Genomic DNA, 11,055 nt, shown 5'->3' with positions numbered 1-11,055 from the left:
TGACTATAAAAGAACTTAGCAAAAGCCGACTTTTTTTTAGGTTTTATGCGCAAAAGCGGAACATTCACATCCAAGGATGCAGCCTTAAGACTATAAAGGAACTTGGCAAAAGCAGAGTTTTTTTTTTTTTTCCGTAGAAAGCGTGCACTGTAAAGTGAGAAGCGCAGATGTGAAAATATTTTAAATAAATAACACAGACAACACAAAAGAGTTGAGCGACACGGCATTTTTTTTTCGAGCTTGCTGCGGGAGTTGTGTGTATATTGTTAAGAGCAACAAAAAAAAAAGGAGTAAAGATGCAGTAGTGTTAAAATACAAACAACAGTGAACATTGTAAATGCAGCAACTACTCAAAAATGACAGTCTTCCGTGTGTCGCGCACACATGTAGCCGTTCTTAAATTAGAGGGTGTAAACGAGGGGGAGGGCAAAGGGGAAGGAGGGTTTGGGAGAGGGAGGTGCAGGGTCAATTGCTTGCAGCAGCTGCTCTCCCTGCGACTGGTTCTCTTGCGCGCGACAACGGTACACTGTACACGAAAAACGAGTGCAGCTGCACACCACAGGGAGAGGAGGAAGATGACACCTCGCGTGTTCTTGTTACGATGCTTTCGTGACCACTTTTCGTCCCCTACTCAGCTGCGCACTAATAATGACTACGACCACTGGTGTCAATTTCAGGGGGGGTATCGAACTGGTCCGAGGAGGTGTCCCTAGGACATCCACGCACGCGTCAAAGTCCATCGCTGCAGTTTGTGGGGGGGTGTGTGCTGCTTGTCGCTGCGGCTAACGAGAGCGGGGTCATACTTTTTTTTTTCTGTTTTTGAGTACATTTGCAGCTGCTAGCACCGTCCCGACTAAATGTGTCAGGGCATGCCCCTCGAAGTCCTCTCTTCAAGCACAATCGACTCTCAACTGGTGTCTCGTGGATGTTTTCTGTTGGCTGTTATTAGTTGAAGAGCACGGACTCCGGGTCTTCGTTGGCAAGGAGCTTGATGTGGCGTAAGACGTCCTTCTTGGTTATAATGCCCAAGATTTTTCTGGAAAGTATGGAGAAAAAAATGTAGTGAACCAAACAACATCGACGGCAGCTACTGGGTTAGGCAAGGTTGGTAGGAGGTGTACTATACACTTCTCATCCCCGTGACACACACATTAGTGAGGAAGCTGTACTATTCCAGGAACAAACACACCACCAATGACGCTTACACAACTACTGAGAATAGACTGTTTGCCACACTCAGTTTATGCTCTGTTTCTTATACCTCAAAGAGGTGGAGTGCTTCAATGCAGGAGGTACTCACTAGGCTGCCGGTGGTCCACACAAAGCATGTAAACTGGTCCAGTCAAATAACTCGGAATCCTGACTAGAAGCTTTACTGGACTCTGACAATGACGACAGGGACTAAATATATTTTCACTGTTTTAAATCTTGAAGCGAATCTCGTGGCTCCGAAAAGGCAGGACACGTCCTGGTGATGAGGACCTTCATAGGAATTTAGGCATGTCACTGCTATTTAACTGAAATCGTTACAATGTCAAAAAGCAGCACGTGACATGACACAATGTTATTGCATACAAAATCCTCACTCGTCCCTAGCAGAGGCAGTGAGCTGAACACAGCTTATTGCCTTGGTACAAGACCACAATAGTGAAACAAAAGATGAAGATATAGTGTGTCCAGCCAATGACCTGTCTTGTTCTATTGCTCTGAGCACAACAGACAGTAAACAACATCTGCATCAGAGGCATAACCCTGTTCAGCAGCTTGACCAAATGTGATATGCATTCTCTAGTGCTGCATGCAAGTTCACATGAATGTTTACCGCATCACTGAACAAAGTGAACACAGAGCATCGAAACATAAGACACTGTACAAGATAGAGTAGATGCAAAGTTTGATGACAGTTGTAAAATGCACATGCATAACAGTGCGCAGGGAAATCAAATCATAAAAGAGTTCCCAACTGTACTCTGTGAGACCATGTGATTTTGTCACCAGTAATTAGAGAAAAACACTTGACACCACAGAAATTAGCTGTCCCCTCACATTCCCCGCTGTCAATATTAATTTGGCACTTCAGTTATGCCTAAAAATAAATTTCAGCATCTTAGCTGTGCACCTTCACAAAGCGAAGCACTCACAACTCTTACAAAAGAAGGTTATCAAAACGAGGGCACTAATGCCTACCCATTGTGCGTGACTAGAGTCTGCCTCAGGCCCAACTTGCGGAACATGTCGATTACGGTTTCCATGGGGGTCTGGTCTGTCACCGTGATAGGAGCCTATGAGGAAAGGAAAAATTTAGGTTGCCTGCGATTAATTTGAGCGTACACTTAAAGCCTTGATGTATCAAATTATATCGGGTTTCAAGATTAAACAACTGCAAGGGCACGTGCAGCCTATCAGTGCATCAGCCATGCCAAGTGACCAGCAAGTTTCCTTGTTACGAAGTGATGCTGGCTATAAACACAAAGTTTTTGGAAGTTCGCAACAGTACCACAACTGATACAACTCACGCTGCATGAATCATGATATCTCAGAGTGTCTTCCACCATCATTAGCTTTAAAACAGCAAACATGAGAAAACATGTGTAGATTCTCACTTCAATTTACAACCTCAATTAGCTTACAGCTGTGATGAGAATGGATGCGGCAGTGCAGTTCCATAGAAGCAACCTGATAAAAGTGGGGCTGTCAATGTAATATATAGTGCAAACCTGGACCAATCGGTACATGGATGCCTGATAGAAAAAGTTTTTTCGAAATGTTAATATAATACTGAGTACACCCTACATCACCCCTACAAAGGGCTTCACATCCTGTTTTGCTGCTGAGTACACCTCGCATCAACCCACAAAAGGCTTCACATCCTGTTTTGCAGGAGCGCTAGAAAGCAATGCGATCCTCAAAAGTCATAGCTCCTATAGCCGACGTTTTAAATTTTAGGTTCGCACAAACACTGACATCAAAACAGTTTTGACAGAAGATATGTTTTACTTCATCATTCAAATAACTTCAAACAGATCATGCAAATTGTCACCCTTTATTAATGCAACTTGACGGCACTGCATAGATTGACCAGCTAAAGCTGAAGATCTGGAAGAATGGCACATTAAAGCAGCAGTGTAATAGAAGATATTCACATGAAATAGCACCAGTATGAGGAATAAAAGAGGCACTTGCCAGGTCTAAGATGCGACGCAGTTTGACTGGCGGTGGGCCATTCCATGGCGTTGGTACCTGGCTTGTGAAGAGGGCACGCGAGCTGCCCACAACTCCTTCTTGGCACTTGCGAGCATTGGCTGCACAACATGAAAGCGTCCAAGGGCAATTTAGCCTATCATACCTAGGATCGCTATGTTCTCTATTATCGCTCAATTATTCAGGAAGAAAATGGAGAAAACACTAATTAAGGCAAAGAAACAAATCCCATACATATAGAACACCTTGAATGACTGTGCAGGCATAATTGCAGGCATGAAGCAGAACTTTTCTTAAGTACATGTAGTGGCATAGATGGCATATGTCTGCAATCTTTCTTTTGATATAGCAGGTTAGAATGACTTGATTAGTATGTCTATACTCGGATAAAACTTTAGAAGCCTGCGGAGTTTGCTCCTCAAAGGCAGATGAATATAAGCCCACACCGAATGGCATGCACTCTAGATTAACATCATGAACCGCACGGCCAGCGACTCCACCGTACGGCTTATGAGTGGGACTATTTGTTTAGTCGCAGAGGAAATTGGCACTCACAGTTCGGTCGTTTGGACAGGGCTTCCCAGACTTCTTTGCATTCGACTATAGAGTAATATATATGTGTTCCCCAAGACAGGCCCTCAGATGAACCATATCACAATATGGTTCAACTGGAGAAGCTTTATCTTCTATAATGAATATGTCATTGTAACATACTGAGGTCGTTTGACAAAACCTGCTAACATGCATTTTGGCTGTGATGCTTTCTATTATTTGTCTTGAATATTCCTAGACAAACCGACATTGTATACTGTGCTCTGTCTAGGCATATATGTTTTTACGTCACGAAACAAGCCCAACGATGGAAAATGCAAGAACCTTTTCGCACACATGTGCACTTGTGCTGGATGTCAGCCTGCTAACCTGGCAATTTTCAGCAATGACAATGCACAGTTTTTACAATGTACTGCTTCAGGATACATAATTTCCATTCACATGGTTCTACTTCACTTTTTCAAGGTAACACGGGAGCATAAAACAGGAGCTACACATTGGACTCAAGTGCGAACACAACCTACTCGGGGAACACGTGTGTATAAAAGGGGCAAAGAGCTGTGTGCCATCAGACTGTGAAATGTTGCACCTCATTCAACTCCAAATGCAATTAAATTTGCAGTGACGTAAAAAGCCCAGTTTAATGCAGTGTAGATATCGGACAGTCTCTGCACAAAATCTTAAAGTTTGAAATATGGAGCTAGCAAAACCAGATGTTCTTGGTGCCAAACGCTGCCCTCACCTCTCACTTTCCTCTCCCCCAACCCAGAAAAACACCACCATTACTACTCTCCCAAAGTGACACTATGAATAGGATCACTAGCATTAGAATATACCAGCTGCTGCCCAGTGCACAGTGAAAAATTTTAAGAGGCAATGCATCTACATATGTTATAGGCACTAACTGAAGGCTACACGCATCTACCTAGCAGCTGTTTAGGGACCGCCAATAGGAAAATCAGACACTTACACCTTATGGTATAAGTTATGCCTTGTGCCTTTGCCAAGAATGCTTAAGCAGTACATGAAACTTATTTATAAAATCATCATCATCATCATCAGCCTGACTACACCCCTTGCAGGGCAAACGCCTGTCTCATGTTCCGCCAATCAACCCAATCATCCTGTGCTTGCTGCGGACATGTTATAGCTGCAAACTTCTTAATATCGCCTGCCCATCCTAACTTCCTGCCTCCCCCACGCGCGCTTGCCTTCTCTTCGAATCCAGTCCGTTGCTCTTAATGACCAGCGATTATCTTGCCTACGCGCTACATGCCCTGCCCATGTCCATTTCTTCTTGATTTCGACCAGTTCATCCTTTATAACCAATTCAGCCGATATAGAAATATTGTCAGAGTAGGTCTTTAAGAGAACAAGAGGCAAAATAAACTGCAAACTGAAAGTAGTGCCGGCACTTTAGCCCTTCTTAGCCCCTCATTAGTGACAAAAGCCGATGCGGACACTCACCCAGACCCAAGCTCAGGTCTTTGCGCAGCACGAAGCCGACAAGATACTGAGATTCCGTGGACACTATCACAGGGAAGCCATTATGGTCGGTTGTCTTCAGGAGGCACTCTGGGAATGCAACATGTAACGCACAACACATTCATGACAGGGCACGTTAAGGGTACTGCTACAACTGATAGCAGCCGTCTCATGCTACGAGCTCACCTAATTCTTCGACCGTCATACTATCCTGCGTCACACAGCAAAGTGGTCCTTCCCCACGCCTGCAGCGATAAAGTGAGATGTTAATCCTTTCTCTGTTAAACTGCGGGCACAAAAGGTACAACTATAGCAACATTTCTCGACATGGTTCATTCTCAGATGAACTAGTAGCAAGATCAAAGAGCAAGAATATTAAGTATGAAAAGGCTTACAAAAAGCCTGCACAAAAGATTTGTGTAAAAAAAAACATCTTGGAGACAAAAATTAAAATTTCTTTTCACCAATGAGTAGAAACCGCATTTCTCCTCGTGCAGACATCTCCATTGGAAACATTCTACTTGTTGCCTAACGACAGCATTCCAGCCTTCTACAAGTATATAAACAGCGAGTGTTAGAGTTAAAACTTTGAAGTAGCCGATCTAGTAATGCACTTGGCATGTTTACGTAACATGGTGGGAGCTAAGTTATTACTAATATGTTCACTTCGAAATTTCTCATGGACTTTGGAATGGTATTCTTTTCCTGCCCATACTCAACGCAAGACGTTTATTCTGCAACTTAAACAACAGAACAACATGTTGACGAGTGCAAACACAGCGGCAAAGCACAGTAGTGCACCATGCATTTTTGAAAGCTTACCGTGGTTGCATTACATCAGCCGCAAGAGTGGTGTGGGCGAATTCCTCTTTGTTGTCCAGGAATGGGTAGCCATTCAGGTGAATGTGGGCATCGTAGCTGAGCGCCACACAATTAAGGAAAGAAACCTTCCAGGCAGAGCCTTTCGCTGGCAATAAATATTGTTCTGGTCTAAACGAGCGTGCTGAGAGAGGATACAGGTAGATTTAGATGTCATTACGTAAACAAGATATGTACCAACCAGGGTGACAACAAATGTATGGAATGTCTCGGCTAACACACAGCAAGTAGACCGCGAAAATGTGATGGTTTTTGGATGAGAAGAACAAAATGAGCGTTAGCAACATCCTAGAGAAAATTTCAGTAGAGCAGTGTATAATTATTTAACTCTTTATTTAAATTTATGGACATAACTAACTTCAATACAAGCTTTGATGGGCACACATGAAGTCCGTTTCACTATATTATGAAATGCTGCCACTTTGTCAAAAAAGAAGTGCAAAGAAGCCCTAAAAGGCCATTGCAAACCACTGCTCGCATGGCATATCAGCTGTCGTTAAATGACAAACAGGAAATGATCAGAGCTCTGACAAACTGGACAGGAAGTATCATAACGCAAACCATGATCAGGGGCACGAAACAGAATCAAGGCAAAGTGACATCTTGAAGGTGGTGCTTGTTCAAATGCACATGAACTCAAAAGCATATGTGCAAATCGACAACAATACCACTCTTTATAGAGAAGCAAACCACTGGCTTCACAGAACGGGAAGGATACATGCCCTCCTTGCCCAGCGCGTCACCAACCCACTTGCTGGCCATGACAGCTGCCATGAGGGGCTCGATGTAGCGCACCGAGCCGGTCAGCTCGAACATGATAACCACCAGAGACACGGTCATCCGTGTCACCCCACCCAGGCAGGCTGCAGCCCCTACCATGGCGTAGAGGCCGGGTGTCACACAGTTTTCACCCGTGTTGCAAGCCCCTTGGAACACCCAGAGGGTCGGGTATTGGCTGCAGACACAAATACACGCGAGAGAGCGTTCTGCTGATACATTTGTTGGGTTGACTTGTGCTTCGGCTTGAAACACAATTTTGATAGCACAATGACTATTTTTAGACAATCAGGTATGCTTAACCAAAAGATCAAAGCTTCATAGTTGTGCAAGTTTACCATCCGCAAACTCATCCGGCTCGTGCTTTTATAACTTAAATAACAACACAATTGCCGAAGTTGTATGCAACACACTAACAATATGTTGGAAGAGAAAGCGGCAAACATCTTAGGAGAAGCTGATGGACTAGTTGGTAGGACATAATTCCCACAATAGTACAAGGAACCACACGAATGGCTCAAGAGCAAGATGCTGCTATTGCATGAATCTTGGGAAGTTCTTCAGAGAGTGAAATGGCTTGACATTTGCAAATCTTAAAGGGACACTAAAGGCAAATAACAATTTATGTCAGAGTGAAAGCTCAATGTATGACGTCTAAAACGGCAATATTATCAACAGCAGTGCCCTACTTACCAAGAATTAAGCTAAATGTATCACACTATGAGCGCCACGAGCGGCACATTTTGAAAATGATCCCGATGACGTATGAGAGTCTGCCTACAATTAATCACTAGTAATCAAACTAGCAGCAATAAAAAAAGAACCTTCCCTGCATCAAGAGACGTTATAAAATGCTGCTTGTTCGTTTCTGTTTGATTCATGGAAAGAAGAACCTCTGTGGTGTTGCCATGAGAAATGGCGCGCGTGGTTCAAAGGTTCCATTTTCGCCGAACTGCGCTTCGCCCGGTGCCCTGCTTCGCTCACGCGGTCGCGTCTGAGTGGTAGTTTCGGTATCGCGTACTGCCGCGTGCATTTTGCACGCTCGTGAAAGTCACTCTGACAGAAAGTTCGACAAAATGCCGCATGCATATGATGTTGCCGGATGCCCAAATGGCGCACGCCGCCAGTGCACACCGCCGCGCAGTAATGGCGGGCAACGTTGGGCACGGCAGCAGTGACGTGTGAAAGACTGATTTCAGGCGGGTGATTTGAAGTGCGCTAACGCGATGCGGACCACTAAAACGTGACTTTATTTCAAAATAAGCACTTCCTTGGCATAAAAGTAGCACTACGAGGTTTCTGGACCGCTATTTCAACAATCAACGTCGACTTAATATTTGCCTTTAGTGTCCCTTTAAGAAGTCTTTTAAGGGACTGAAGTGGCTTGACATATGCAAGCTATTTTAGCATTCTTTAATTTGAAATTGTTTACTTGAGAGGCCCCATCAACTTACATTATGTTTATGTCACATTTATCTTATTTTTGTTCTTTCTAACATGGTGCTCAATAAAAACCCAGGGTTACAGACCAAGAAAGCAGTTGTGAATTAAATAACAAATGCAAGCTTAGTGACTTCTGCAGCTGCATAAACCAACAAACAAACTAGTGCGACCAATCTGCATTAAGGTACTACAAAAATTGCGAGCGGTGACAAGTGGCAACAACTCACTAAGCCAGCTGCTCCACAGCGATGCCAATCATGCGGCCCATGATGGCGCCAAAGGCCATGCTTGGAATGAAGATACCAGCGGGGACCTGAAATGCAGCAAGGGTGGGGCAAGGTACCGAGCAGCTACCTCAAAATCACAGTGACTACAACACTTGCAGGTGAGAAATGGCCCCGGTATTTACTGTATTACAAGTGTAGTGACAGGTAAAGCATGAAGCGCTTCACTGTACTAAACCCATCACGATAAAATGATACACAGACAAATGTCTTATAAAAATTCGAAGGTCTACATGACATAGGGCAAAAGCTTGAGAACTTGTAAGACGGCGTGAATTTCACGAAATTCAAGATTTTAATCTTTATTCTTTTTCCGTTACGTGGAAGGTTTTCTGCTGAAAAAAAAAATGTGGTCATTACGACACGATACATACGGCCACGGACAAATGAAGCGCTAACACGAAATTACACACGAGAACAGGTTTCATGAGTGATCAAGAGTGCTATCTTAGACTGCTAATTATGTGGCTAGGAAAGATGGTTAGACCTAAAATTATGTGTGCAAGCTGAAATTATGCTGACAGGTGAGAGTACAGATGAAAACAAGAACGAAAGAATGCATTTTAGCTAACCCTAGCTCGTTTGTACTTCTACTGTCCATGACTGCACGTGCATCATATAATTAGGGATTAACACAATATATATACGTAGTTTAAACCAGTGAATAAGTTTATCAAAACCTGAATGCATCTTGGATATTAACTGAAATTCTATTAACCGACTTTGAAATGCTATAGATGTGTCCTCTGGAAACGCCAAGGAACAAACAACAAGCTTATGGCAAAGTTGCATCTGTCCAGGATGTTGGCTGAAATTGCCTCACAGCCACTCCAAAACTTAATTTAAATTGCCTCACAAGAAAAACTTGCTGATGCTCTTTTTCCATGCCATCACAGAAGTCAAAGTCAGTTCAGAAAAAAAAAAAAAGGACGCACCTTGATACCGAACGTAAAGATGGTGATGAGCAGCTTGAATATCAAGGCCAAGCTCAGCTGCCACAGGGAGTTGTAAACGCCATCCCCGGCCTCAGCTATGTCAATGTGGTTGTTTACATTGGTAAAGTTGCGCTTGTAGTCGCACAGTGGCGACACGTCAGTGATGCCACATTGGCTAAACAACACCTGTGAAAAGAACGGGAGCGAACAATGTCCTGCAAGTACGCTTGACGTCGCTGTAAACAGGACACACAACGAGCTATCTGGCCACAACCTTGTGTTGGCAGCAGGCATTACCCAAGCAACTGTTATCCTATCAAGCAAAAGAAGCAGATGCCCTCTCACATATGTAACAGACAGATACAGGGAGCTACATTCAAACCTCGATGTAGCGAACACGGATATAACGAATTATGGGTTATAATGAAGTAAATGAAGAATAGTCTTGTCATAGATGCAGTGTTAAGAATATATGTTTTTAACGAATTTTCGGATATAATGAACTTATTTTCATGCCAGATGCGATTTCGTTATAATGAGGTTTGAGTGTGTACGCGCATAGTGATCAATATTTTTACAGGGTGAACTTTCGGCTAGTTTGCACTTTATCTGCACGTGCAAACACTTTCGATAACAAATGGTGAGCAAAATATCTCCACACACGCTTTCTTCCATGGGTATGGCCAGAACTCGCACTAAAATAGGAACCTACGGAGACAGCAGTTCACACGTGCGTTACACTACAAGAGCAACGCCATAACGTTTCCTTACCTTTATCAGGTCGCTAGTATTCATACGTGTATATTCGTTGGGAAAACTGAGAACAGCGGTAATGACCGTAATCGCAATAACCTGCAAAATGAACGAGGATTACACTTTTGCCACATAAGATTGATGACAGCAATTGGATCGGTGCAAACTGTTTGGGAAGCACCACTCACCTCCGCTATGGGATACTGGCCCAAACGAGATTCCTTTCTATACCGACACCAGCGAATGTTGCACTTGATGAAGATGGTGGCCACCACACCCTGTAACACAAGATACATTGAATATAAATGGTCATTAGTGGGCAAGGAACCCAGAGTCTAACTTAAAGCACACTTGGGTAAGGACTTGCAGATGCGGTTGTTTGCTGCCTTACAAAAAGCTATTTCCACGAGCAAGTATAGTGCGATGCCACAAAACCAATAAATAGCTAGTGCAGATTCACAGACGAGCCACTGGAATCTTCCTCTGTCCTATCTGTAGTTTCATATTGTGTCTCATGAGTGTTTGAAGTAGCAAACCTACAGAGAGTACTGGAATATGATAAAATTTAGTGACGCAAGACGAGCAGGGTGGGCCCGTTGCTGTTACAGTATAACCTCATTACAACAGACCTTCATAGTGAAGAGGATTTTGGTCTGTTGTAAAGAGAGTATGTAAAATCCAAGTACTGTTACAACAGACTTTTATGTAAACGCTGAATGAGTCTGTTATAACCGGAGAGAATTATG

The 11,055-nt window shown here is 43.4% G+C and overlaps 1 protein-coding gene across 4 annotated transcripts in view; it reads right to left on the bottom strand.

Moving 5' to 3' along the window:
- Positions 1 to 248: 248 nt before the first annotated feature.
- The window catches only part of LOC119383490 (H(+)/Cl(-) exchange transporter 3), a 73,529-nt gene continuing 62,722 nt past the window's right edge, over positions 249 to 11,055 (bottom strand). For all 4 annotated transcript variants that reach the window (XM_037651652.2, XM_037651653.2, XM_037651654.2 and 1 more), the window contains 11 exons: positions 10,498 to 10,587; positions 10,328 to 10,408; positions 9,557 to 9,742; positions 8,565 to 8,650; positions 6,836 to 7,072; positions 6,061 to 6,156; positions 5,425 to 5,483; positions 5,221 to 5,328; positions 3,184 to 3,302; positions 2,188 to 2,282; positions 249 to 1,036 (listed from right to left, as the gene is read on the bottom strand). In XM_037651652.2, the coding sequence (XP_037507580.1) occupies positions 946 to 1,036; positions 2,188 to 2,282; positions 3,184 to 3,302; positions 5,221 to 5,328; positions 5,425 to 5,483; positions 6,061 to 6,156; positions 6,836 to 7,072; positions 8,565 to 8,650; positions 9,557 to 9,742; positions 10,328 to 10,408; positions 10,498 to 10,587 (1,248 nt within the window). In that variant the 3' untranslated portion in view covers positions 249 to 945. The remainder of the gene's footprint in view (positions 1,037 to 2,187; positions 2,283 to 3,183; positions 3,303 to 5,220; positions 5,329 to 5,424; positions 5,484 to 6,060; positions 6,157 to 6,835; positions 7,073 to 8,564; positions 8,651 to 9,556; positions 9,743 to 10,327; positions 10,409 to 10,497; positions 10,588 to 11,055) is intronic.

The sequence above is a fragment of the Rhipicephalus sanguineus genome, chromosome 2 (assembly GCF_013339695.2).
Source record: "Rhipicephalus sanguineus isolate Rsan-2018 chromosome 2, BIME_Rsan_1.4, whole genome shotgun sequence".
Classification (NCBI taxonomy): Eukaryota; Metazoa; Arthropoda; class Arachnida; order Ixodida; family Ixodidae; genus Rhipicephalus; species Rhipicephalus sanguineus.
This window is presented reverse-complemented; position numbering and strand designations above follow the sequence as displayed.